The sequence below is a fragment of the Vitis vinifera genome, chromosome 12, assembly GCF_030704535.1.
Source record: "Vitis vinifera cultivar Pinot Noir 40024 chromosome 12, ASM3070453v1".
NCBI classification, from domain to species: Eukaryota; Viridiplantae; Streptophyta; class Magnoliopsida; order Vitales; family Vitaceae; genus Vitis; species Vitis vinifera.
Window position 1 is genome coordinate 7,515,646 of NC_081816.1, and position 27,942 is coordinate 7,543,587.

The window sequence follows — 27,942 nt, forward strand, 5'->3', positions numbered from 1 at the left end:
GAAAAATGGGAGAAGAACAGAGACATCAAAGATGGGGAACTGCCTTCAAATACCTTTTTCTTTGCTTTCATCTTTCCTTTTTTTCTACTTAAATTAAAGAACCAGAAAAATGCCCTAATAATAATGAATACAAATTACGAAGATGAATAAGCAAAAACTGTACACAAGAATTGAGGATAAAGCAGCGCAAGGAACCCTATGGACTATTCTTGGAAATGACTACCAACTCCCACGTTAAAAGGGGCAGCTGTGAACTAATAATACCCGAGGGATCATTCCAAAATATTGCTTCTTTACCCAAGCCCCCTGCAAAAAGTTCGTCCGTATCACCGAGCGAGAGATGGCAAGCTCTGTTTCTCTCTCTTCTTCGGCCAAATGTGTGGCAGCCTTGAAGCCATGACAAGTCATTCCAAATCATAAACCAAGCACTGGTTAAGAATCCCATTGTCGCTTTCTCATCAACACCTACAATGGTTCGTTCATCTATCCCACATGGCCTGGAATGTGGCGGGTCTATTCTTCAGCCAATGCAGCATCTCTCTGTCCAATGGAGAATTATGCAACACGGCATCCAGCATCGGACTGCCAAAAATTTTTGGACAACTCTTGAATGACCATATCCGATCCTTGGGCCACTGCCTCTGAGGCTGTTTTTCCTGATGAAACAACATAACCATGTCAGATAAGCAGCTAAAACTCTACTAGGAGCTCAGAGAGTAAAAATCAGTCTGGCAACCACTCAATATGGAATGATCCAAGCCACAACAGGGTAAAGTCCCTTCCCAACATAGGTAGGTTCTTGTGGGTTGGGTTATGCAGTAATTCAGAAAACATAAAACACACACCATATGATAAAATATTAAACAAGTATAAATATACGCTATTTTCACACCATTAATAACCATATGGGGGGCGGCTTCTTCAAGTTTACCAATGGACTGCAGGGCTAGTCATCATGTATGCCAAATATCAAGTTCATTGGGAATAAAAATTATCCTATGAATAAAACCCTCAAAACTCGAGTTCATTTAATTTTTTCACATGGTTATGGATTAAATAGACTACATTATATGTTCAGTAGGATATCCAATCAATTGGCAGAGTACACATGAGGTTATAACTGATGCCAGGAGTAATTTGATCTAGACATACGTTGGAGTGAACATAAGAACTTACCATCCTTGCCAGCATAAATCTGAGAGTTCTTGGGCCATAAACACGCTGTCGTGATGGCTTCTGAACCTTGGCATAGAACGAACCAATGTCAGGTAATGACAAACAACCCCTACTCGCTCGGGCTAGGTTACAATCTGGATCAGCATTAGTCTGGTTATGCCAATAAATCAGCTGTCCTAAACAATAGTTCTCACCATATGTTTTGCAATACTCCTGGATACCTGACCCTAGTTTATCACTGTACTTGGGGCCAAGATCAAGAGGGCTAATATAAACTGGTGGAGAAGTTACAGATTTGTATTCCTGCATGCAATAGTAAAAAATTTGCTTTGAATCAATCAGAAGACAAGCAAGACAATCCTATGCAAGACAAACACAGTTCCCAGAAATCCCAAAAATTACACTGCTTGATAACAAAACTCACCCGTACTCTAAAGAAGCACTTGGTATAAGCGTAAATGTGGATCAAGTCAGCAGCTGCATCATGCCGACACTTGTAATTACATGGAAGGTTTCGAACTTCATCCCTCAACCTAAGAGAGAAAGAACAAGTTTCATAAAAATTCCATGTTATACAGGGTTGTGGCAATAGTTAGAAAAGAGAAAAGGAAACAAAAGCCAGAAATGCAGTTCAGAAAATATAGGGGATATGTGACATGAGAAATAATTTGAAATCAAATGAGGAACTAACAGGAAACTTAGATATATGAACATGAATCCAAGAAAGTTCATATTGGAAACCAAAATCTAAATTTTAGGGAACAACTAAACTGTTAGAAATTTTTTATCAATTATTGCAGATGAACTTAAAAAACATGTAAAAAGAGGGAGTCTTGTGGTTATGGGGAACAAGTTTCTCGCAAGTAACACAAGGATGTCCTCAGAGCTTCCACAAAATCTCCTGTAAGTTATCCAAGAGTTTCTGAATATTTTCTAGAATGTCCTCCAAGGGTACCCAAATCATTTCCAAAAGGTTTCCTCTTACATTCCTCAAATTCCCTCCCAGCTTCCAAAATGGGCTCAGGGAAATGGTTACCACCAGAAACTTAAGTTTCCAGAAACTACAATTTGCAGCATGACATGCAAGGAAAAAAATATAAAAAAAACCAAAAAAAAAAAAACAGAAGCTTAAAATCTGATGATAAAGGCTTAAAAGAATTAAGGATGCTAACCACAGCAGAGATTTCTGAAGTTCTTTGTGAATGTCATCAGAGCCAGATGGATCATGTGCACGAATCTTGGGCTTGAGCTCACTCAACATACCATCTTCCATATGAGGAGCCATGCACTGAAGAAGTTCCTCAACTAGTGATCCCTCTCCATTCCAAAGGAAGGAAACTACTTCTTCAGCACTGAGCCTCTCCAAAGGAGGTGGAGCTTTCTTAGGGTCACCAAAAACACATCTCATGACATACCTCACCTGTGAAACAAATTTCAAAATTTTTTTACCAAGCAAAGAAATTAAGTGTCATGGTTGATCTATATGTAATGAATCTAGAATTTGAGCAATAATACCTCGTTAAGAATAGAATATCATGAACGCATGGATGTCAAGTTGAGAGTAAAGACTAACAGATCCAAATATTCCTAACAAAGTGATAGACAGTAAAAAGAATGTGTAGAATAATCCAGTGATTTTGTATAGTTCTAATTTTATATTTTGGTTCCAAACAACTGGGTTTGCATTATTTTTTGTTCTGAAAATCTCCATTGCAAGTTTCATCCATGACGATATTAACCATCATTCACCTCTCATGAATCATACTGGGCTTCAGCACCCAATGGTTTTAATAGACAAAAGATGCTCCATTTCACAGAAGACAAAAGAGAGAAGTAAGAAGGATAAATAGCTTCTCTACAAAATAAAAAGCACCCACCTTATCCAGAGTAAGAGCCAAATTTTGAAGCCTTTGGTTGTAAACACCTTCAGCCTGCTCCAATCAAAGAGACATGATGAATATCCACAAAGAAACAGCAAGCATATCCTTACAAATGCATATCAAGAAGTGCATGACAAACTGACGCAGGGTACATTACACCACAGAGAGACAGATAAGGGAGATGAATAAGTTGGAGTCAACAGCATTCACCTGAAGCTCAGCATCACTTTTTTCAACCTCAAGACTGATATCTGCAAAGTATTTCCTCTTTTCATCCAAACTATGCCTTAAAATCTCCTCCGGAAGCTTTGTTCTTTCAAAATTTATAAACCTCACCTTCATCCAAATAGGTGTGTCAGAAAATGTAAGTTCAAAAGGTTAATCAATGAATGAAAAAAGAAGGAAATAAATATACATACCAGGCGAGCTGCATAAGCAATTAGCCAATCAGGCAACCCACCAAGCAAACAACTGCCCAAGCCAGCCCTTCCCAAGTCTATGTAGTCTTCTTCAGATACCATATTTAATTCACAAGCCTCAAACATCATTTGATACCGATCCAGAATTCCATGACACTCCTTCAGTACCTGATGAAAATTATACTCCAGTTAATGGAAAGTGGCTTGTGAAATTTATGCCAGGAAACTTGCAATCATATCCAGTAGGCTACATCGACCTCAATGAGATAGTCAACATTTTGCAAATACTGATCAGGAAGGACCATTTTCTTTTTGATAGGCTAGGAAGGCCTTTACACTACTTTAAACCCAAAACCACCTGAGAACACCCCAAAGTTGTTATCCTTCTTTACTTTGGACACCTGAAGTTGAGAGTTAAACTGGAAGGACTTTTTTCCTCATTTTTTTCTTTCGTTTTTCTAGGAAGGCCTTTTACACTACTTTCAACCCAAGAACACCCCAAAGTTGTTATCCTTCTTCACTTTGGACACCTGCAGTTGAGTTAAACTGGAATGCAAATGCAGAAGGAAAATGACTTGGGAGTTTCTGGTTGTACCTTTTGAAATGCCCCTTCACCTGTTAGATTCAAATAGCTCCCTCGACAAACTTGGCTGCCACACAAACAAACAGAAGCCTCGTACTCTTCCTTACTCTGCATCAATTTTAAAAGACCAATCATTAGAAACAACCAAAAGAAAAGAAGAAAAGGAGCTTCTTAAGGTGTAGGGTAGACAGGCAGAAGACACACCTCTGTGACTGAGTTATAATCAAAGGTGATCTCCTCACCATATTGAATTTGGCGTACAGTGTAGATTCCAATCTGGTACTGACCTTCTACAGCAGTAACTCTGCTTTCATGAAAGAATAGGTAAGTACAGAATAAGTAGACCAGATATCAATCTATCAAAAAACAAGTACTATGCACATATATGTATTTGTGCATGCATGCATGCATGCCTGAATGTATGCATGTATATGTGTCTGTAGGAAAAAATGAAGGAAAGCTCATGCAGCATATAGATTCATTACAATTTGCCTCCTGGGGTAATCAATTTTTCATTTTCAAGAAACTTGAAGAATACTGAAACTTTCAGGAAATAAAATTCTTCTTATAAAGCACTCATATTGTCATTGCATGATTTGGTTGTGAGGGGTAATGAATTTAAGAGGGGCAATTCTTAGTTTCGAGATTCCTATTATTCTGCACCAAATTTGCACCAAAACATTTCTTTTATCACTTCCACCCTTACTTGATCACCTCACAGAAGGCCCTTCACAGAGCTAGGCATGAAACACAATATGCCAAACAAAAAGACCCACCACCAATCAAGAGCTCCCAAGGGATTGAATAATGACACAGAACCTGTTCAACACCTATTTGGAATTGTCCACATTCCATTCCATTGTTAAACATTTATTCCTAGTCCCCCCAACCACTAAGATAGAGCTACTTTCATGCAGCAGAAAATCCTCAAAACCCACTTGTCCAGAGGATGCTCATGCACAGTGAGAAGTAAGTTTTTCTTGAGTTCAGTTGAGTATTGACATATTAAAAATGCCAAATCAAATGCAATTTACTGGAAATGAAAATCAGAAAACCATGATAGGGGTGAAATTTTTTATTCTCTAGTTCTCTTTCCCTTTTAGCCTATTTTGAAGATCATTTTCTATGTTGCTCTATAAATATTTCCCAAATATAGAGTATCAACAGGAACAGGCCATTCACTTCCTAGTACAAGAACACAGGTTTCAAATGGTTTATGACTTGGGACATAGAACAAAAACTAGGAATGGCAAAAGAATGAAAACAGTAGTTACTTTGCTTCACAATTAGGTCTGCATGAGTGACAAATTCGGCTTGCATAGTTAGCCTTGTGCATCGCATCAACAACAACTAAATCATATCCATCCGCATCACCCTGCAAAAGGGAAGGCACAATCAGGTGCATGTTTTGAGGAAGCAATAAGAGACATACAAGCATGGCAGCTCAAGGCAGAAAACTTGTTCATGTAAGAGTACCTTTGGCCTCTCAAGATAAATGTTGTAAAATTCTGGAGCTGGATCTTTACTGTTTTTCTGCAATGACCGAATTCCATCTTGCTTCTCAAACCATTTCCAAGCAGGATAAACCTACAGAAATATTTTCAAAATGTTTTAAAAAAATACAAACAAAAAAACTAGCATAATAAACCTGAGAACTATCATAAAACAAGTACCTGCAATAAAAACATGGATGAACATATTTTAGGACAAAATTTGGAAGTTCCTCAATAAAATATGTGACGATAAAAATAAAATGCTGTACAAACAATGTTTGAATTACGTCATATACTTGGATCTCTTAAAATGAGAGGTTCAAGAACATGAACATTCCAGATGATCAACCTCAGATAAAGGCATTGAACAATTAATACCCCACAAGGTGACAGACTTTATAAGCTAATCTCACCTACACAGTTAAAATTCATCTAGAGCCATACTAAAACAGCAAAAAAAAGAGTTTTCATCTTTAAAAAGATAAAGGGCAATATAAATATTTGTCCTAAGAAATTGACAATCTTAAAATGGACTCAAAAGGTGGAATCAGAGTCTGAAACTAAGAACTGTGCACAATTCTTTTGGGAATCAGCACCGATATGGATAGATCACCATACACCAGCTAACAACCAAAGATACCACATTATTGTAGGAAAAACCATCAGAACTCTTTACCCTTTTACTGAACACAAATTTATATCCACAAGAAGCATTACAGTCATGCCCACTTGCTTTTGCAACCCATTAGAAATAGACACATTTTAAACAGTTTGACATATAATTTTGTAAAGACAAATGGGAAAACAGACATTACTCCACAATAATAAGGAAATGAAACATGCCCTAGAAAATATTCCCATGAAGGGATATGATAGCCATACCTCTCCCAAAAACTCAACAACAAAATCCTCCTGACTAAAGCCGCCTTCTTTGTTGCAAACCACACCAAGGCCCTGGTCAATGGAACCCAGTAGCAACGATATAGAATAAGATAAAAGAATAATATGATAAAAATAGGAAAAAAGAAATTCAACCAGTTTACAAAAAGGAAGAAGACAACAGAATGACATTTGGCTCTTAGAACATGCATGTATGTTACCTTTCTGTAAGCAACATAATTGTCATCAGGACGACTATTCATGGCCTTCAGAATACCCTGGCACATTTTCAACGTTCGTAGATCAAGTTCTTCTTCAGCAGTTTTTTGGATATCTTCAACAACAGGCTGCAAATGGTACATCATAGGAGTGTTTCCAGTGCCAGTGAAATGCCTAACTTGCTTATTTAGAGTACAAAGGAGCACTTCTTCAATAAACAAATGCTTCTCAAGTAGTGGCCAATCCAATTCCTCAGGCATTGAGTCAAGAAGAAGATTATGAGTATAAGGATCTATGCCATAAACTTCTTGTTCTATTACCTCATCTCCAAGCTGTTTTCTAGGCTTATAGTCCTTGACTTCAGGAATCTCCATATCCGACTCCTCAGTGCCATTTTTCTGTGCAGTGAGCTTCTCATTGTAGTGCTCAGGTAAAGAAACCTTCATCTTCCTTTGCACTTCATCCTCATCTGCTACAATAACATATTGTTCAATGACTTCATATTTTCTAGTGACAGGAGGCACAAGGCTAACTTTAGTCATGCGAGCACCCCATTCCCGGTCATCAGTCATAGAATATAAACCCTCATCAGCTGTGAAGTATCCATCTACCCTTGACTCTGCAACACCACCTTCAGAACGGAAATCCAAGTCACTTTCTGTATCTGAAGCAGTACTTTCACTACCACTACTGCCACCTTCTGAAGATCTGTCAAGGTCATCAGATGTGTCACTTCCTGAGTCCATAGACTTTTTATTCAATTTGGATAAACGTCTTCTGATTTCTCGATCAGATGCATACTCTCCATAATCAGAACCACCATTGCTCCTGTGTTTCCTTTCAGTCACTATTTTATTGAGCTTCTTCTTATACTTGGACCCAGAAGAGCATAACCCTGAAGGTGACTCATCTTTCCACCTCCTCACCATCTCCTCTCTTCCATTAGAGGACTTAGAACCCTCTTCCAAACATGTGGCAAGTCGGATAAATAATGTAATAATTCGATTCATGTTTCCAGAATCACCCCGATTTTTGGCTCTGCATTTGCAGAAATGGATTGAGAAAAAGAAAGAAAGCAATAAAGAAGCAGATTGTCTCACAAATTACACCCAAAACATCTAAGAGCACAAAAAATACAATTAAGTAAAAAGGAAATGAACTACGCAATTGAGTAAAAAAGAAATAAAATATCCAAAACAAAAAGGAAAGAAATAAATAAATAAACACAGAGGTAAGGCCAAGTAAAAAAGATGGTTGGTTTAATGAAAAGATTAAAAGAGTGTGCAAAGCCCATTTAGAGGAATCGATGTCTCCCAAACTTAACCAAAACAACAAAACAAACTTCAATACTATATCTCAAAATCCAAATTCTCATTTCAGGGTGTTTAAGAAGAGGTTGTACTAGAGAAACCATTCCCAGTCATGTAGTATATTACCACCTATTGGAAAATGACCAACAGATTATTTGACAACAATACTATCACAACTTCTAGGGCTTTCATTGCTTAATGAAAGCTATATGGTTCTACCATTTTACAAGGTTCTATATCTTTTACTTACTCTTAAAGTCATTTTACCAAAGCTACAAAATGAAGCCATAAAAAGTAAAATAAAAATAAAAAAATAAAAAAATATCTCACTTTATCGCATCCCTGCACATTCGACTGATATCCTCTTTGACAGAGCTCAATCCATGGCCAGCATAATAACCATTCTTCATTCTGTCTTCAATTTCTGCAACCTGATCAACAAGGAGAAACAGTAAGGTTAAAACCTACATGATATATATTGTACAGGACATAAAGAAGAGGGCAATTCTTAGTGAAGAAGTCCAAGACAAATGACTGACAGCACCTTGGGCACAAAGAAATCAAAGGTATTCTCCTTCATGATGTCCCTCAGGCTTGAAGCAAGAAATTCTTCCATTCTCTTATATCCATTTTCAGAGTTCTTGATGGACCAACGCCTCATTCGGGCATCTCTAGACAGGATTGATGAGGACCTTCTGGCATCAAACAGTTTTGAACGTTTGTAATAGCTACGACGGAATGATTGGCTAGCTGATTCTCTCCTATCCACACTATCAAAATACTCTTTCAGTTCACTGGAATCATCAACATGACTACCCATACCCTTTAATGGTTTAGATACAGATGGTCTTTCAGTTATCTGTTTAAGAGCCTTTATTTTAGAGTATGACTCCTCAAAGACCTTCATTACACGGATTCGGCTCTTGATCCAGTTTAGGTTTGAAAATTTATCCGCCAACTCCCAAAACTGGCTGCAACCTCTAATATCTATAGAAGATAAAGAAGGAAAAGAACCAAGAACGTCTTCAAGCATGCCTGGTGTTATGTTTGTGCAACCAATTAGAATCATAGAGGTTATCCTTTCCTTGTTGTAACCATTCTGCAGAGCAAACAAGCAAATTAAAATTTTAGAAATGAATTTCCAATGTCTTGTAATACCAATCCCCAACCCAGGGTGGAAAAAGAAAAAGTGAAAACTTACTATCATGCTCCAAATTGTAGAGTCAGTGCAGAGAGAGCCAACAGATGACAAATCAACCTGCCTGGAAACACCCTTGTAGAACCTTACTGCAGCTCTCCAATGTTTACAAGTCAAAGCAGCAAAAGCAAGGGATTTTACATCAGTTCTCAGAAAATGGAAGACTCGTGCCAGCACATTACCATCCAGTAAACCCCAATTTTCTGAGCCCATTTCAGCAAGTGCAATGTCTTCTTGGTAGAAAGTAGCATCACTACACAAATCTTCAAATGTGGATTCATCCTTCTGAACTAGTAGTACATCTTCTTCCATTTCATAGTCATCTTCACTTCCATCAACCAGCCACCGGCCTCTTATTCCTGCACAAATGTGACCTTTATACATTAAATAACTTCACCTTCAGCGGTTTTACAACCATAAGGAGAAATCTTAGCATGTGGAAGATTAAAAAATAATAATAATAATTCTATACTCAACAAAACTGAGACGATCCCAGGAACAGAAGGAACAGATATAATACAGTGTCGAAATTTTTTAGTAGGAACAAATCATTGAGTACAGGAAAGTCAGATGGACCCAGAGAATAGGAAATCCTGATGACAATATGGTAAATACAGTAAAAGCAACAAAAGTATGGCATGTAAGGCCACAAGATAATGTGCACTAACAAGAGGAGATATATTGTTTTACTTTAAAATAGTATAAGACTTTGAGTAATTTGTATAAATAAAAAAGATTTCTTTTTTTTTTTTTAAAAGGCACATAATCAGTAGAGACAAATAATTTATAATTAAAAAATAAATAAGTTGGGCATCCAATTCAAGGAAAACTACATTTCTCAAGAATCAAAGAAATAAACCATTACATAGGGCTCCGTAAATCTTTATGTTCCAGCCACAATTTATCCCGACATATTTCAATCAACCGTAGAAAAATATCTGACCAGTGAAAAATCCTATGCAGGAGATTAAGTGGAATACCCATTCCTAGAATGTGCACCACAAATATGGCATCAGAATGAAAGGAAGATTATCATACATCAAGCTAAGCTTAGTTTTCCTTTCTGCAAGCAAAAAAACCATGGTCCTACTCAAATTCTGAAGAACTCACTCATACCTGATGTCCGGAATTTGTTCAAATCATGAAGAGAACTGTTACTAACAGCTGAATTAGCCATTTCTTTCTTTGGCTGTTTTGAATTGATCCATGGATCCAAAACCTCATTTATAGCAGCAGCAAACTCACGGCTCTTGTATGATTTCATAACCAATTCATGTAGCTTCCCACAGGTATAACCAATGAATTGAGGATGTAAGCTGTGCAATGATCTGGAAATTGTGTTGTTTCCACCAATTGCACCAGCCAGTGACTGCGCAAGAGAAGGTCCAGAACAATCAGTAGAAGTTACATTATTCTGTGGTTGGATTTTAACAGCAGCATCAGGAACATCTGCAGCAGAGGTAATTGGAACCCAAATTTTATCATTTTTCCTAAAAACACTGCTATGCTTCTGGATTGAACCTTGATCAACTAAAGCCTGGAGCTCTGAAAATGATGAGGGCCCTTGCTCATGTCCAGCACCATCAAGATAATACCAGTCACCCAAATGTAATTGTAAGTCCTCCGCTGTGCAAAGACGGTCTTTTGGAGTGTTAATGGATGTGATGCACTTCCAAGAACCCTGAGAATCATTTTCACTAACACTTTTTGAATGAGAAGCACTTTCTGCAGATGATCTCTTGACATCAGTTGTTGAAGAGTAAGCCCGAGCAGACCTCGAAGAGTACCTATCCTTCCCTCGCACTTTAGCAGGGGGCTCAGAAACGCATGCATTTATCCTAACTACTGGTAGCATGCTTCCTTTCACTCCCCTGACAACAGGCTTAATTTGACTTGCTCTGCTTGCACTATTGCTATCACTCCTCTCATCTGGCCAGGAAAAAGCCCAAATTGGGAGGTCAAGCTTTCTACCGTGTGAAGGATAGTACAACTCATCTTTCCGATGCCACCGAGGGTCCTCATACCCAGATTTTGGCATCTGGCACAGTGGGTAACCATCATTTAATACAAGTTTCTTTCTCGACAATCTATCTTGGGCAGACTCATCATTTCTCTTCCAGTCCCCACCCTTGGATGCCCATCGTGCAGAAAACCAGTCACTAAAATCACCAAAGGCAAAGGCATAATCCTTGTCAGAGGATGTGCTTGACCTAGAATCTGAAGCTTCTTTTGATGTGATTTCTGGGTATCTGGAAAATTCGTCTGTTCTTTGATCAAACTGTTCCCCAATGCGAGGTTGATGCCAGGATAAGCCTGCATGTGCCAAAAATGAGAAGTTGAAAAATATTCATCCATGAGCATGTTATATTTTTCAAAACTTAAATACTGAAGGTTTCAACTTTAAGAAAGTAAGACTACATATTTAAAAACATTCAAGAACACAGGGGATTAATACAATATTTCTTTGAATTTCATATATTATGTGTGCATCAACTTTCATGCTCTGCAGTGAAACATAAAAATAATATTTTAAAAAGCTATTGAGGCTTAGGCCTTGAGGCAGGGCTATGCAAATTAGCCTTGAGTCTATAGCCTCAATAGAGAGTAATGAGGCTTATAGCCTTGAGGGTATAGCCTCAAGGCTATTGGGGCTTAAGCCTCAAACATTCAAAAGGTTTTAATGGGTTTAGGGTCTTTATCGGCTTTTTGTATACATTTGTTAAGAGGTTTATGCCTCAATATTTATGCTTTTATGGCGTTTTGGTATAGATTTATAAGTTTTTCCTTGCATTCAAGATTACGGCTAAACCTTTTGAAAAAAATAAGGGCTTGCTTAGTTGACTACCAATTAATCCTTTAAATGGAAATACAAGGAAGAGATTGGGAAGGAAAAATAATTGTTGGTCACTGTAGTGACCAAGCATATATATAATCATTATCTTATTATTGATGGATAAAGGAAAAAAAAATCCATTGTAATTAATGAATAAGGAAGAAAAACAGATTGACATTAACATTGATGAAGAGGATAATAGAGCAATTGGATATAATTTTTTATTTTTTTGATAGACAACAATTGGATAAAACTATGATTCATTAAAGGATCCTACTAATAATAGTGATGGTAGTTTAGAAGATCATGTGATAAATGCATGAGAGAGAGTTGGATTTTAGAAAAGACAAAAAAACAAAAAAAAAAACAAAAACCTAAATTAGAAGCTATTGAAAATGACATACAATTAATTCAATTATTATATATTGTATGATTTTTATTATTATTTATCTTTCATGTGATTTTATCAGTACTTTTTTTTTTTTTAAGATTTTTTTCTTTTTATTATTATTAAAATTGAGGCTTATGCCTTGTTCAGCATGAGGCTTCTGCTTCACCTCATTTGAACAAAACACCTCAAAACCGCCTTTAGCCTTTTAAAACATTGCGTAAAAATTCTTGGCCTATACTTGGACCTGAAAAGTAACATAATGACTTGAATTTGAGCTTTATCAACTTATGCACAAACACAGCAGCAAATTTGGACTTGAGCCTACTCAACTCTTATCCTGCAAACCCTTAATCGGTTAGAGGGCTAAGTGTCTTCAAAGAAAAGGAGCTAGGAAGGGCTCAACAGATCATGAGGTTTAAAAGAAAATGTCAGAAAAATGGGTTCAAAGAACATCCCCTAAACTCTTGGCAAATAGACAGATTCTGCAGGCAATACCTTAGCAGCTAAACTTGTCCATATGCATCTATATTAAAAATCTTATTCTACCAACTTCTAATGCCATCAGTTATGGTTCACACTTTTTTAGCGCTTTTATATATAATATATAAACAAAAAAAAACAATTAACAGTTTGTATATATCATTTGCTTACAAAAATTATATTGTCCCAACTCATGATGGCACACTGCAATATAATTTTTTAATTTCAGTAATGATTACGCAGATTTGTTAATTTAAGTAGCATGAAATTTCACAGTTCACTTTCAGACATTAAGAATCAATTGTAACTCTTAAGTCAGGATTGCAATAAAGACATCAGTTCTGAACAATTAAAAAATGGGAAATAGATATCAATATCAACTAATCAGGTCTATTACTGGGCAATGGAATTTCCTAGGTTGATCAAAGAATTAATACACCAAAACCACCTGTATCACAATGACAACTGATGGTAAAATGAAATTCAAAATCATTTAACAACAAACTAAATACTAAATCTGTGCATGATTCAATTTCTTGATGTACCATATTGTTTATCATATAATGTATTTGTCAGCAGCAAAGCAAATAGATGCCAAGTTACCAGTACCAGGCACTTATTAGAAGAGGAGTGTCACAAAAAACAGCTCTAAATGGTAAGGGTTGTAGCAGAAATAAATAAATAGATAGATAAATTAATCAAATACAAATAAAAGTTGTACCTTCAGCTCCCAATTTCTCCCACTGTGCATGCTCAAACGACACCTGCAAAACTTCTGCAAGATAATAAAATTCCACAGCATGTGAGGCAATAATAAAAACCAATTATCCCAATGGAAGGAAAGGTCAATAAGAATCGTAGATATAGAAATAAGAATCATAGATATAGAAAAGTACCCCCCAGAGTCTCCAGCTCCCTGCCAGGAATGACGGTAAAACCTTTTAACAAAGCTCTAACCCTTTCATCAATCTGGAGATCTTCTAATGGCTCAGATGCAGTGGAACTGTCATTGTTGCAAGACATTGATTGCAGCAAAGTGGCAGGTGTTTCCTCATCCAGCAGTTTGCTGGACTCTGTGGCATCTCCAGCCTCTGCCAATAGATTACCAGGAGCCTCTGGAGGACTCACCAGTTGAGTTACAGTGTCCGAAACAATGGATGGGAAATTCACAGGCACTAATGGAGAAGCTGCATTTTCAATAGTTAGCCATCTGTCACTATCTACATGCTTGATCAGGTGATCAGAAACCAGAACTCCTTCTTCCACGAGTTTCTTGAGGTCACATAATTTAGAAGGACCCCGTTCCATACCAAAATGATCAAGGTAAAACCATTTCCCGGTGGTTGAATCAGCCACCAATGGGACATGTGGTGGTGTATCACATATATCCATATCTTCTTCCATAGAAGCCAACTCTTCAGGAGCAACAGTGATCTGTGGAGGTTCTTCTAAATTCACACATGGACTTTGAGGCTTCTCTTCCTTGTGAGGCTGATGGTTGGCACTTTTCTCATCTGATCCATGACCATTAACAGTATGCAGAGAGCTTCTATCTTGAGATTCCTTAGCTGAGAAATGCGGATCCCTGCCATTAGCATCCCTTTGGTTGAGCTTCTCTTCTTGCACTTTGTTTCCATATTGCCCATGCCGCTTTTCACCTGCCCCACCCTTGCAACTTGCTTCCCTGTAATTATTTGGCCTACTGTGATCAAGTGGGGACCGCTCCAGGTAGGTTGGGGTCCGATCCCTACGTTCATGATATCGAGGTCGATCTTGTGGCGACCGCTCTGTAGGAGCAGGGCTACGGTTTCTATGATCATAGTGGCGACTCCTATCATATGGGGACCTATCACGTCGGGGGGAACTCCGATAGGCCGGACTCCGGTCCCGATGATCATGATATCTTGCCCGGTCACGTGGGGACCGCTCAGAATGAACAGGGCTACGTCCATGCCTGTCATGGACTACCTTTGATGAGAAAGAAGATTCATAATGCCTGGAAGAAAACCTGTCAGAGGAAGAAATTCTTGATGAAGAAGAATTTCTATAAGACCTCTCCATTGAACGGCGTGAATAGTGTTCCAAGTGGACAGTGCGGTTGCTGTCATCAGAAAGCTTACGTATTTTAGAACCCATATGATCACCATATTCACCATGATGTTTACGCTCACTGCCATCTGAATCAGTACCATACCGCTTCATGCGAGTCCTAGACACCAATTCCCTTCCATGGTTCTTAGAACTGTTATGTTCAGTTTTATACGTACCTTCATCATCTACAATTTTTGAACTGATCCTTACATTCCTTTCTGGGACAGCTTCCCACCTGGACCTTGAGGACCGTTTTGCAAACTGACTCCCGCTTCTGCTAAATTCTTTCCTCTGAGAAACATCATCACCAGAATACTTACCAGAAGGAGGTGTCCTCTCGCGTTCATGATCATATTCAAATTTCCAACCCTTGTCTTTAGCCAGCTCATGCCTCCGCATTTTTGAGCAACCATATCCATCCCTCCCCACATCTCTCTGCCATCTGTCCGGTATAAACTCTCCCTTCTCCAGTTCATCTTTTGATCCTCTCCATGATCCAAAATCAGCCTTCTCACCGTCTCCTTTTCTAAATCTCTCAAGAACTAACTCCCCCTTCTCTATATCACCCTTTCGCCATTTTCCTGAAACAAATTCTCCCTTCTCTACTTCCCCTTTCCTCGATTTCTCAGCAACAATCTCTCCCTTCTCACTATCACTTCTCCGAGGTTTTTCTGGCTCGAATTCCCCATTCTCCACTTCCCCTTTGGGCCACTTCAAAGTACCCAATTCACCTTCTTCTACTTCCTCTTTTACTATCTTATCGTTACAAATTTCTCCGTTCTCAATTTCCTCAGTGCTCTTTCCAAATTCAGCTTTCTCCAACTCCTCTTTTTTCACCCCCTCTTTCACAACTTGCACTTTCTTTACCTCTTTCCTTACCACTTTCTTTATCACTTTCTTAACCTTCTTCATCTTCTTTGGCTCTGAATCTCCCAATTTAAGCGAGTTCGAATTAAACCCATTGCCGTTGTTGCCCCCGCAACAAGCCTCCGGAATTGAAAGCCTTTCCATAATATGCTGCAAAGGCATGCATGCGACGCCTCCATCGCCCATGGAAATCCAACCAAAGCCCAAATTTGCGAAACCCTAATTCTCCCCTTTCCCGGGGCTATCGATGCTCATGCTGCAATTCCTTCAACTCGATCAATCTTCGCTCCAACCAGAAACCCTAATTTCCACAAAACAAAAAAAAAATGTCACATCAAACCAATGTAGACTTTCACGAACAAACACCTTAAAACCCCGAATCGCACACGACAAACACTCCAAGCATTAAAATTGAAACCCTAGGGCCTCAATCCCACCGAAACATAAACTAACCCAAACCAAACGCAACAAAAAGAAAACACGAGAAACTGACCAAGAAAATCCGCGGGGCGGAACGGCGGATCCAGGAACGAACCTTGGACGCTTCGAATCGGACAGCGTACAAACGGATTTTCTCGAGAAAATAGATCGAGAAACGGCGAGAAAACAACAGCTCTGAAAAAACTTATCTCCCTCTCTCTCCTCTTTTTCTCCCGTCTCTTCTCTTCTCCTCTTCGCTTCTTTCCCTGCGCTATATCTTTCTGCTCTCCCTCTCTATGTGTTCTCTTGGTCTGAAACACGAAAGCCTTCTTGCGTTTTTTTTTTTCTTATTTCCAATTTCACCCCTCCCTCTTGAAGTATTTATTATTCAATGGCCCCCCGCTTCAAATACTCCGCAACGGTGACCAAATTTCAAGGGTAAAAACGTCAATTACTTTTATGAAAATTTATATTTCATACCATTCATGAATCGAAAAGGCAAATCTAACAAACATTACCTGCTTAGGTCAAGATGTATTTTTTTTTAAATAAATATTCAAAAAATATTATCTTTTATTTTAAAAATTACTTTCCAAGTTTTTTATCAAGAAAATAATTTTTTTTTAAAAATATAAAATAAAATTAATTGGCATTATATAATGACAAAAATCAAAATATTTATTTAATAACTGTTGATTGAATAATTAAGTTGGTAAAAAAATCTTAATTATTTTTAATCACATTCAAATTTATATGAATAAATTAGATAATTTATTTCAAATAATAATTAAACTTACAAATGGGAGATTCCTTTATTTTTATTTTAAAAAATAATAATATTTAATGAAATTTATTTACATCCGATGCCAACTTGATGAATTTTCCTCGGGTGTGTCAGGATTTTGTTACTGTGGGATATTAATATTGGGTTTGGTACGTTGAAGGTACGAAATTACTGAAATGGGACTGGAAGCTTTGGGGAGTGAAGGGTGAGGGTGTTTTGGTAATTTAGATGATATAAGATGGGGCGAGGGTATTTTAGGAAAATGGAATTCGGCTTGGCGCTCATAGGTCTTGAGTGGAGGGAAATATTTTGGGAGTCCACTCCTGAAGGTCACACTTAATTTTACTTAATTTTTTTAAATTTAATTTTATTGGGATTTTTATACAATAAATTTATATAATAATATTTTAAATAAAATTTATAAAAAAAATGGATATAGTTATTATAAAAACAAACTTTTCCAGATTTTTTTTTATAAAATTTAAAAATATATCAAACTTTTTGAATTAGTGTCCAATCAAAAATGATAATTTATATTTATATATTAGATAAAAATAATTAAAATTATAAAACTCACACATTTATTTCCAAAAATAATCATTTTTATGTTTTTTATATAGAGGGGGGAGTATTATGTAGCGTCCCGCCGAAGGCGAAAAACCATCACCATTGTATAAGAAGAAACCCACGGGCTTTCACGGAGTCTGCATACACTGGCAAATTACAGTGAATGGAACTCTTCTATCACTGGGCCGTGCGTTCACTCTCAATATGTGCGCGTGGATGCAACATTTGTTGGACAACCAAATGGTAAATAATGTAAAATGTAAGAGCAAATTTGGAACTTGAACCCAACAAAGGCAGCTTGAATCGTATGACGTAATATCCGACAAGGCAGAGAATCTCTGCAAAACGTCGCCGTTTTGCGTCATCATCGTCTTCTTCCACCGCATAGCAGGTTCTAGAGAGAAGCCAGAGAGAGAAAATGTCGAAGAAGAAGGCTTTCACCGGATCCACCATGTCCCTCAAAGCCTTCCACGGCGGCTCCATTCCCTCCGATCTTCCCCTTCCTTCTGCTCCTGGCGCGTACGTCTCCCCCTCTATATAGATTAATCCTTTTTTTTTTGTTGATCTCGTGTTAAATTGAGTTTGATCATTTTCTATGTGTTGATTGTGTGTGTTTTAACTCAATTTTGGATTAATTCATTCAAAACTGAGTTTAATGGTGTATATATACGTCTGAATGAATCCATTTCCGGTATAAATAGTTCTGATAATTTGGGAGATTTTGCAAATTTGTCTGTGAATTCTGATAATTTGTTTGGGATAATGTTGCATTCTTAATTCGATTTTTGAATCGAATGTTGAAAACGCTTTAGTTAACGATTGGTTCAGAGTCGGGGAGTCTGATTCTCACAGGCGGATATCAGAAGCTTGAGTGGTCTCTCTCTATATTTATGGATGAACGAATTCATTCATATGTTTTTAAAATTGAGTTTCATCATTTTCTTTGTGTTGATTCTATGTGCTTTTAGCTTTGAATTTTGATAATGTGTTTTTACTTTAAATTTTGATTTAACTCTGAAAGTTTGAGTCTCAATTCGAACTCCTGTTGAATATGTTTGATGATCGGAAATATTAGCTTTAAGAATGAATGTTAGAAACTTTGCTCAATCATTGATTCAGAATTGCAAGGTCTGGCTCTGAGCGTCAGATTTCAGGAGCTTGGGGAAACAATTCGGGAAGATCAGAGAACCGTTCACGACCTGGATCATCGGATGCAGTGAGGAAATTTGATGAGAAGGGTTCTTTTTTCTCTCAACCGGCACACATAGGTAGAAATTTCGATGAGGATGAGCGCAAGCCATTAGATGGTGCATCAGGTCCACGCAGGACTTTCAGCGATGAAGGCATTCGGTTGGGTCCTCCAAGTCCGCTAGATTGGAAGCCAGACCCTTTGCCCACTGGGAGGGTGTCTGAAAGACAGGTATTGCATTCCGTGTTGCAATCTCCAAGTTTAGCTCCAAGCTCTTCCCCGGTAAGAATAGGAGGAGCAACTTCTGTTGGCATTAATTCACAAATATCAACTGGTGATGATGGCCAAAATGTTACCAATTCTCAGCCTAATGCTTGGGCGGTGAGAAAAGAGGTTATGGGCGTCACTGAGCCTGTGCCTTCTTCTAAATTTGCTAAAGCTAGTGCTCTTGAGAAAGTTGCTTCGGGAATGTGGCAGTCAAAAAATCCCATTGAGCTTCTTCCACATTTACTCTATTCAAAGGATAATGACATATCAGGTGGTGTGGGTTTGGTTAATGAAAGGGGTAGTTATGATGATGCATGGGAAACTCATGCAGAAAGGAGTTGGATTGCTGAAGATAGAATTGGGAGTACAGCAAAGATATCACCAAGTTATGAGAGGGGAAGGCCTAAGGTGGATACAGAAGAGATCCTGACTGAAGCTAATTTTGGTGAGTCTCAAATTCAAGCAGCAGTGGCCACAGAAGTATCAGGACCACCTAAGTTAAAGCTACTTCCAAGATCTAAACCAATGGAGACTTTGGAAAAGGATCATAAGCAGGTATAATGTTGGCTGGCTGTTTCTTGAATATGCATTTTGAAATTGTGCATTAGTTGATTAATGATCAATTTTCATTTGATTAAATTTAGGGTTATCAACAACCCATGGAGTCTGGAAAAGTTGTAACTGTGAACAGAGTACATGGAAACACAGATCCTCCAAAACCAGGATTTTCAGGTTCTGTTGATGGGAATCGACCAGTTGAGCGTCCCAAACTTAACTTGATGCCCCGCTCCCTGCCTCTTGAAAATTCAGAAGAAAGTCTTGAAAGAGAAAGGTTGGTAAACTACTCAAATGTTTCATTTTCCTTTTTTCTTTCACTTTTTTTTTTAGTGTAAGCTTATTTTTTCTTCCTTTATTATTAGTTCAATGCATGAAGTACAGAGAACTGAGGATTCGATTCATCTGCATTCACTTGTGTAGATTTTGTGGAGATCTTATATATTATTTTAACTTTATAATTTTGTATACACGTGACTTTTCTATCTGCAGATTTTTGGCTTGTAACTTTGGTTAGCCACCTAATCTGTTAATGGAGGTAGAGATTTGCACTTGCTGATCTAGAAAATCTAGATTCAAAGCTAGTCGGTCATAAGTCATCTCCTTTACTTTAAACTACTACAATGGCCAACTAGTTTCTGAAACATGGTTGGAGCTTGGGTTGATTATTTGGTCAATTTGTAGCCCTTTCTTGCTTTAGCCATGTTATACCTATCATATTTTGCCAGTATTTTACCATCCTCTGCTGTTCATCTACTCAATCTATTCAACTTTGAGGTTTGACTGATTTACTTGGACTGGAAAGAAAGTTGTTTATCTACTACCATGGTTTTAAAAATCAGACCAGACTGTCGGTCGATACCGATCAGGTCAATTGGGCCAAAAAGTAATCAGACCAAAATTAGACCGGTTGAACCTACGGTCTGACTGGCGAACCATTTTTTTTTTCTAACAACCCCTCCCATCAGTAGAACCCACGCAACGAAAACCCCTCCCCCACCTTCTTCCCCTTTTTGGCCGCCCCTCTCCTCCCTTCCTTTCCATGTATTTTTTTATTTTTTACCTCATCTCATTATTATTTATTTTCTTTTATATTTATTATTTTTTTACTTTATGATTTTTAGAACTTATGATTTTAATTTAAATTAATGAAAACATTACAATTTTAAATAAATTTTTTATTTTAAAATAAGTTTTTAATTTAAAAATAAATTTTAAATTAAAATTATGATTTTAATTTAAATTTCTAATTTGAAACTAATTTTTTATTTTTAAATAAAATTTTAAATTTTAAATAATATATAAATTATTATTTTTATTTTTATAATTATTTTAAATTTTAATAATTCATACATTATATATTTATGACATCACCGGTTCAATTGCCGGTCTGACCAGTGAACCATAAATCGGTAACTTTTCCAATTCAATAACCGGTCCGGTTCTAAAAACTTTGGCTACTACTGGTGTCTATGTTGTGAGAATAAACTTTTAGTTTGTACATGACTTGAAACATTTTACTTTTTGCTAGATCTAAAGAAAATGGGAACAAGATTTGAAAAAAATGTTTTGGGGCTGGTAGAACTTTCCCTTTGATGTGTGTGGAGAATTGATGTTAATAGTTTGATTAAACATTTAAGCTTTTAATATTAAACTACTGGCGGCACTTGCAAAGCATGAGAATGCTGCTTTGTTGTGTATGCTTGGTACACCAAAAGGCTGATCCTAGAAGTTTTGTTAGCTTGTAGATTCTTTTCACAGATCCTTGTTTCGGGAGCCATGGATCACATGCCTACTAGGATGATGAGGATATGAAAAAAACAAGGAATCCATGTATGTGTTATTAAGGATCTGAAATAAGAAGAGACATGCCAACCATGAAGGATGAAGAGAAGGAAAAAAATGAAGTGATGCCTGACTTAGCTGTAGCCCCCTTTCATGAATCGTCCTATCCTTTGGTACTGAGGAGGGAATTGTAATCATACTCCCCTGCTGTGGTTGTTACAACCCAGAGTGTTAATACTGCAACCACCTTTTCAGTAAAGCAACTTGTGGGTTTTGTAGTTGGAATAGATCGATACTGTATTTAGTTTAGACGTCTGAATTGATCAACTTATGGAAGGGGTAAAGCAATGTAATTCTTATTGTCATACAGTCATACTCAATTTTTTCTAGGAGATTGCAATGAATTGATACTGAACGCCTCTCTCTGCCAAGTAGATATATGTGTTTATCAAATGATATTTCTTCTTATTCAAACCATTGATTAACTCACAATGTCATCTGCAACTGATGCAGGAAAACAGTGTTTGGTGGCGCTCGTCCAAGGGAACTGGTACATGTCAGAAATTGTCCTTTTTCTGCATTCTGAAGTTTGATTAATTGAATCAGTCGCTTGTTCTTACATCATTCCTTGGCTAATAGCTTCAAGTTTCAATGTCTTTATTTTTGGGTCTTTATGGCTCTCTGTTCAAGATGGAAAATTAAAATATGGTGGTTTCTGTGATCAACCTAGTCTCTAGGACAGAAATATTGTATCCTTCCAACAATGTTACTTTGGAACCCGCATCTGATTTCAACTTCCACATGTTGCTTGTCCTCCCCAGGTTCTGAAGGAGCGAGGCATTGATGATCTTGCAACTTGTAATGTCAACCTCAGACATACACCGAATAGGTATTAGTCTTCTATGCTGAATTATTCTCATTCTCGGTGATGCACATGTGCACATAACCGATAGATGAATTCGATGAAGTATTTTAGTTCTCGCATCAGTTCAGCTGCATCTTTCATTTGTCTACAACTTCAAGCATGTTGTAATAGAAAACCCGTCTTAATAAATTATCATTGGCATGTGAAGGGCCAACGACTCGCCCAAGGTTGAAGCATCATGGGACCATTCTGTTCCAGCTGCTCGACATAGCAAAGGAACCAGTACTCACACTTCTGAAAGGAGGCTTGGGCGGGATTTGGATAGGAAGGACCAGTGGATGGAGACTGCAAAACCAGATATTCAGAGGAAGAGTTGGTGGAACGAGAACTGGAGGAACAACAGCAGGGAAGCTGAGAGGCAGCCACAGCAGCGAGATCATAGATCCAAACCAGCAACTCGGCACAATCCTATTCAGCAACCTAACCACCCTGAGCCGAATGGTTCAGTGACCCATCGCGGGAAAGTGTCTTCTGCACTAGAGCTGGCCCAAGCATACTCAAGATCTGCCTCGACTCCCAACACAGATGACCAATTTTCCAGCCAAACGGCCTCGCCGGGGCGGAACCAAGTGCCGTTTTCTAGGCTGACGGATAACTCCAGGCATCATATCAAGATCAACGGTTACTGAAGAAGCTGAGTTTGGATGAATATGGGTGTTTCCCCTTATCAAAAACAGCCATTACTCATTTACACAGCTGCTTACCTAGGAATAAGACTAGTGTTTGCGGCTCTTTACTGTATAGTCTGATGCCGTCATTGTGGTTGCCTGATACTTCCATGTTTGAACATACTACAAACAACTTGCTCTCAAGTCTCAACATTCCAACATCAATCAAACCTGATTTTATTTTCTTTGTTTCTCTTTTTCCTCATAATTCGAATTTTTCAGGTCTAACTTTAAAGTAAGTTTTCGAATAAGGGTGCAATTCAAATAAACTTGTAAGCTTTTGTATATATATAATTATTTTCTTTTACAATTAAATTAATATATATAGCATTGTGAGTTAAGATAATCGATCCACCGAGACTACGTTTGTTTTGGAATATTTAAGGGAAATACGATGGGAAGAAAATAACACCATATGTGGAGGAATAATAATATTACTCTTTAAGCATTTAAATGAGTGTGACAAGAATGTCATCAAAGGTTTATTTTATTATTTTTGAATGCCAATTGATTTGATGAGATACCAAAAATTTGATCCAAAAACTGAAATTATAGTCAAATGTCATGGATTCGAGTTATGAGAGTTTCATGTCAGGGAGAATTGTAAGTTACTCAAATGATAACTTTTAGAACTAATTTGTCAGACCTCTTAAATCCCCTCGATGTTTTGTCTACAAATTAGATACCAAATTTGAAATTTTGATTTTCATATGAGATGATCAAGTTAAGGTCATGGGATTGTTATATTAAGGGGAAAATGATACTAAAATAAAAAATAAATAAAAATAAAAACAATCAAGAAAAAAAATTTAAGTAAATAAATTATTTTTATACCTTATTTAAAAATTATTTAACTTATTTAATCTTTTTAGGTAAAAATTAAATAATTTGGATATCATAAATTTCTAACTAATTTTATATGTAATCACACAAATTAAATAATTTAAAAATCCGTAAATAATATAATAACATTTTAGCATTGATTTTCACCAATAAAAAATAAAAAATTCTTCTTCCCCTTAAATAAATAATGAATAATAATATATTTATATTTAAATAATCAATTAATTTTATTTTTTACACCCCGCTCTAAGAATCAAATTTAGCATACATATTGTAAGCTTGATAATATTCACTTTCATTATTTGGAATATCAATGTACAAGATTGTGATGAACAACATAAAAAAAAGGAAAAAAAAACATAAAAACATAAAAATAAAAGCCAAAAGAAAAGAAAAAAAAAACTCAAAACAAGAATGGCGTTGGCGAGAAAGCCGGAATGATCATCTGGAGCTGCAATTTACTGAAAAAAATAAAAATAAAAAATTAATCAGTAAGAAATATTTATAATATAATATGAAAATAATAATTTCTGGGAATTATTTTGAAAATAAATTTTCAAAAATCAAGTCCCCTGAAGAGAGAAGCTCATAATTTTTGTTTCCAAAAAACATTTTGAAAACAACAGAAGCATGTTTCAGAATTTATTTTTTATTTTTTATTTTTTTAAATGGAAACCTTCTTTTCAAAAAAGGCCGGGTCATTGTCGTCTCCTTTTTTCGAAGAAAGCAAAAACCGAAACCCGAAATATCGGGTCAGCAGAGCAGCCAATTCACCTGTACTCCTCGCTGTCGCTAGTCCGGCGAACCCTGCCCCTCGATCCACCTTCCTGAGACGCCTTCTTCTCAGATCCCGCCACCCTCTCACGCCTTCTCTCCGCCGCCGAAGCGACGCCGTCTTCCGAAATCATTGAAAGCCCCGGCCTCCACTGCCCAGAGGAGCGCCTTTTAGTGCTGCTTTTCGGGCCCGACACACGACCCACGTTTGTCAGCAGCCCCGACGAGACCTCTGTCTCCGGCTCCGGCGCTGGAGCTCGGCAGCACGACCCCAGTTCCGAGAAGAACTTCATTGAAAGGGCTGATTTCGGAAGCGATTGTTTTGTGAAGCCAAGTTTACTTGGGTCCAGGCTTTATATATCAGAGGCTTCGAGGAGAGCATTTATGGAGGAGATAGAGGGTTGGTCTGACGTGGGTTTTCGAGGACTGTCCATATATGCTGAAACTGTAAGTCTGGGACTGTTAAACTCTACAGTTACGACACTGAAGTCTTTGCAATTAGCCACGTTTCGGACTCTTATTTGTCTCTGAGGCTATGTATTTATGATGTTAATGATTATTTTTAGAAAAAAAAAAAAAAAAAACTGTTCTCAAATTAATTGAAATATTTAATTGATTTCAATATGTTGGGAATTTGGGAAGAATTAATTGGCCATTTATTTTTCAAAAAAAATTGTGCTGAGGTAAGTATATTTTTTATAATTATAAGAAAATAAAAAAACTATTAGGGTAGATGAAAAAGGAAAAAAAATTATTTATTCAGGTATTTGACAATTTTATGAAATAAATAAAAGGAGGAAAACAGAAAATAGAAATATTACTAATAATAAATAAAAGGATAATTATTTACATATTATACACTTTTATGTCATATTTTATATAAAAAAATAAAAATAAAAATAAAAATAAAATAAAAGTTGGATTGGGGTGTAATATTTTCCTTTGTTTCCTAGCCCTCCTAATTTTATTAAATATAAATAAGAAAACTTGAAAATATACTAATTTCTTTTTATAATTTTTATTAACAATCTTTATTTTCTATCAAAATCAAATTTAAAATTGAATTTTTCATTTTCATTTTTATTTTTTTTTAACAATGAGAAATAAACATTATTTTATGTCCTAAAACCATGGTGCCAATCTTATAAATCTGTGGGCAACATCCATATTGTACAAAAACTTCATCATATTTGTACCCTACCCACCCATAATGCATGTATGGAAACTATATGTTAAAATGATTTATTTAAAAAAATTAATGATTTTTAAAATTTTAATTAAATTTAAAGAAATTTCTCATTTTCATTTTTGAAATCAGATTGTGTTTAAAAAAGAAAAAAAAACATTAATTAAAAGGGAATTAACAATTAAATGACATGGGTGTCCTTTTTTTTTTTTTTTTTTTTTTTTTTTTTTGGGGGGGGGGGGGGGGGGTGTGGTAGGGGTTGGGAATTTTAGTAGGGTAACCCATGTGAATGACAATGATTGGGTCCTAAGAAAAGTGATATAATAGCTAACTAAGTTTCATTTCATATAGGTAAATGGTCAATGGTGAAGTGGCCTAAAACAAATTCAGCCTACATGTCAAGTGGACTGCCTCATGAGTTCATCAAAATTAGGGTTGAATTTTAGTGTACCAGAGGGCCCTTGTTAAAAGCTTTGATAAAGATATTGTGACCTACCCAAAAATGGCCAAAATGTAGGGGCAAACAAAATTCCATTTGAATATGAAAATAATTGAAAGACAATGCCATCATTTAATCCTAGACTAAAGTCCATGAGTAAAACCATGATAATGAAATTGCCCTATCTTAATTTCATTAATTAAAAATTGTTTTTAGAAAATAAAATTTTACCTTTTTTAGAGAATTATTAAATACACCCCCCTAAAATCCCTTTAAAAATAAATTTAATAAATAAAATAAATTTATAAAGGTATTAACTAACAAAATTTGAAATCATGATGATTTTATATTTATACCAAATCTGAAGGGTGTAAATAGAATTAATCGTAACAAATAAATAGATGATAAAGATAAAAAATAATATAAAAAAAATAGTGATTAATAGTTCAAATTCCCCTTCATCCTAATTTATTTTTATTTTATTACAATAATTTCTTTTGGTATCTTTCAACAATGTTTTTTAATTCAAAAAATAAGTTTTTGGTAGAAAATAGTTTTTTTTTTTTGAGAATCTATTTGAAAAAGATATTAATTTTTAAAACAAATGTAAAATGTTAATTTTCATTTATCTTTTGTAAAGTGTTTTAGGAAATCAAAAAATAATTTTAACAAAAAAAAAACCATTTTTCATATCTATGATTTTGAAGAAAATTTTATTCTTAAAATAATTAATATTATTTTCGAAAATATTATCAAAGTAACCATTTTATTTCTCAATTAAATTATTTAAACTATTTATATCATATAATTTTAGAATAATTTATATATATAATTCTCTTTTACACTATGGCCATTATTATATTGATGGGACCTTGCTGATGTGTAATAAGTGGGACATGAATGATAAGAAAAATCTAGAATTACAACACATTCACAATGGCAAGTACATTTCCAAGAATTCATTTCAACCACCAACACTGCTAGCTAGGAAAATATGATGTCCAGAAAATTCTTCCTCCCCATTAAGACTAGAAGGAAAAGTAAACCAACTCCAAGGCAACCAACCACCTCAATTATTCTGAGAAAATGCTAGAACAGTGGACATAACTTTGAAGGGAAAGTTGTGATGGTCTCTCTAAAATTTTCCCAGACATGAGAGCCAGCAAAGCACCTTGGAATTGAAATATCCATTTGTTGAGTTGCTTTCCGAAGTGATGAATCCCAATTAAGTGGAATTGAAGGGCATGCACTCTGTGGAGGAAATGGGATTTTCCCAAGAGGTTGTGTTATGTCATATTCCATGTCAATCACTGTTACTTGTGTGAGAGGGTACTAAACATAATTGACAAATGCAAATTTAAGTGATTTTGATTTTCAACTGACTCCCCTAAGATATTATAATTTTTTTTTGTCACTTTAAAATGAGAATTATGAAATAATAAAATAATTTTTATATTATAATTTGTTGAATATAATTGCTATATATAAAGCGTTGGGTTAGGTCCACAACTCCATGCAACATGACAAAGTGTTGGGCCAAGGTTTATGCACCATGTTTGTACTATCAAGCTTCTTATTATTGTGACTCGAACGAAAGATGTTTTTATGCTTTCGATAACATTGGAGTGTTAACCATTTGATCATCTAAAAACTAATTGATGTTTACGAAAAAGGATTAACCATTTTTGCGATATTCCACATAACACTTATATTAAAATTAT

General features: G+C 36.2%; 3 protein-coding genes across 5 annotated transcripts; 1 reads left to right on the plus strand and 2 right to left on the minus strand.

Moving 5' to 3' along the window:
• Positions 1–40: 40 nt before the first annotated feature.
• On the minus strand, positions 41–16,602 carry LOC100263702 (histone-lysine N-methyltransferase ATXR3). Of its 2 annotated transcripts, none has more exons than XM_010659038.3 (20): positions 16,313–16,602; positions 13,758–16,120; positions 13,583–13,636; positions 10,274–11,470; positions 9,161–9,516; positions 8,504–9,058; positions 8,290–8,390; positions 6,652–7,687; positions 6,434–6,505; positions 5,535–5,645; positions 5,333–5,433; positions 4,263–4,362; positions 4,071–4,166; positions 3,476–3,643; positions 3,267–3,392; positions 3,054–3,107; positions 2,349–2,596; positions 1,601–1,709; positions 1,177–1,479; positions 41–656 (listed from the first exon to the last, which is right to left on the minus strand). In XM_010659038.3, the coding sequence occupies exons 2-20, from the start codon at positions 16,003–16,005 to the stop codon at positions 480–482; spliced, it is 7,212 nt and encodes a 2,403-aa protein (XP_010657340.1). In that variant the 5' UTR covers positions 16,006–16,120; positions 16,313–16,602; the 3' UTR covers positions 41–479. The 2 variants fall into 2 exon arrangements, with proteins under 2 accessions (XP_010657340.1, XP_010657341.1); XM_010659039.3 differs by having other exon boundaries at positions 16,355–16,588.
• Positions 16,603–17,874: 1,272 nt separating this feature from the next.
• On the plus strand, positions 17,875–23,170 carry LOC100258551 (uncharacterized). 2 transcript variants are annotated; one of them, XM_010659040.3, is made up of 6 exons: positions 17,875–18,109; positions 18,710–19,601; positions 19,691–19,878; positions 21,900–21,942; positions 22,208–22,275; positions 22,460–23,170. In XM_010659040.3, exons 1-6 carry the CDS (start codon positions 18,009–18,011, stop codon positions 22,938–22,940), a joined length of 1,773 nt encoding a protein of 590 aa, XP_010657342.1. In that variant the 5' UTR covers positions 17,875–18,008; the 3' UTR covers positions 22,941–23,170. The 2 variants fall into 2 exon arrangements, with proteins under 2 accessions (XP_010657342.1, XP_002275372.3); XM_002275336.5 differs by having other exon boundaries at positions 17,876–18,109; positions 21,900–21,936.
• Positions 23,171–24,096: 926 nt separating this feature from the next.
• LOC100253416 (uncharacterized) lies at positions 24,097–25,025 on the minus strand. Its single transcript, XM_002281257.4, has 2 exons — positions 24,597–25,025; positions 24,097–24,283 (listed from the first exon to the last, which is right to left on the minus strand). Exons 1-2 carry the CDS (start codon positions 24,887–24,889, stop codon positions 24,226–24,228), a joined length of 351 nt encoding a protein of 116 aa, XP_002281293.1. The 5' UTR covers positions 24,890–25,025; the 3' UTR covers positions 24,097–24,225.
• Positions 25,026–27,942: the final 2,917 nt, after the last annotated feature.

Coding starts and splice junctions, on each gene's coding strand:
- LOC100263702 (XM_010659038.3), bottom strand. CDS start 16,005: ATGGGCGATGGAGGCGTCGCATGCATGCCTTTGCAGCATATTATGGAA. Junction 8,391..8,503: donor TTGATTTCTTTGTGCCCAAG/GTGCTGTCAGTC, acceptor CTTGTTGATCAG/GTTGCAGAAATTGAAGACAG. Junction 1,480..1,600: donor AGTGCTTCTTTAGAGTACGG/GTGAGTTTTGTT, acceptor TATTGCATGCAG/GAATACAAATCTGTAACTTC.
- LOC100258551 (XM_010659040.3), top strand. CDS start 18,009: ATGTCGAAGAAGAAGGCTTTCACCGGATCCACCATGTCCCTCAAAGCC. Junction 18,110..18,709: donor CTTCCTTCTGCTCCTGGCGC/GTACGTCTCCCC, acceptor TCATTGATTCAG/AATTGCAAGGTCTGGCTCTG. Junction 19,602..19,690: donor TGGAAAAGGATCATAAGCAG/GTATAATGTTGG, acceptor GATTAAATTTAG/GGTTATCAACAACCCATGGA.
- LOC100253416 (XM_002281257.4), bottom strand. CDS start 24,889: ATGAAGTTCTTCTCGGAACTGGGGTCGTGCTGCCGAGCTCCAGCGCCG. Junction 24,284..24,596: donor AGCGACAGCGAGGAGTACAG/GTGAATTGGCTG, acceptor TATTTTTTTCAG/TAAATTGCAGCTCCAGATGA.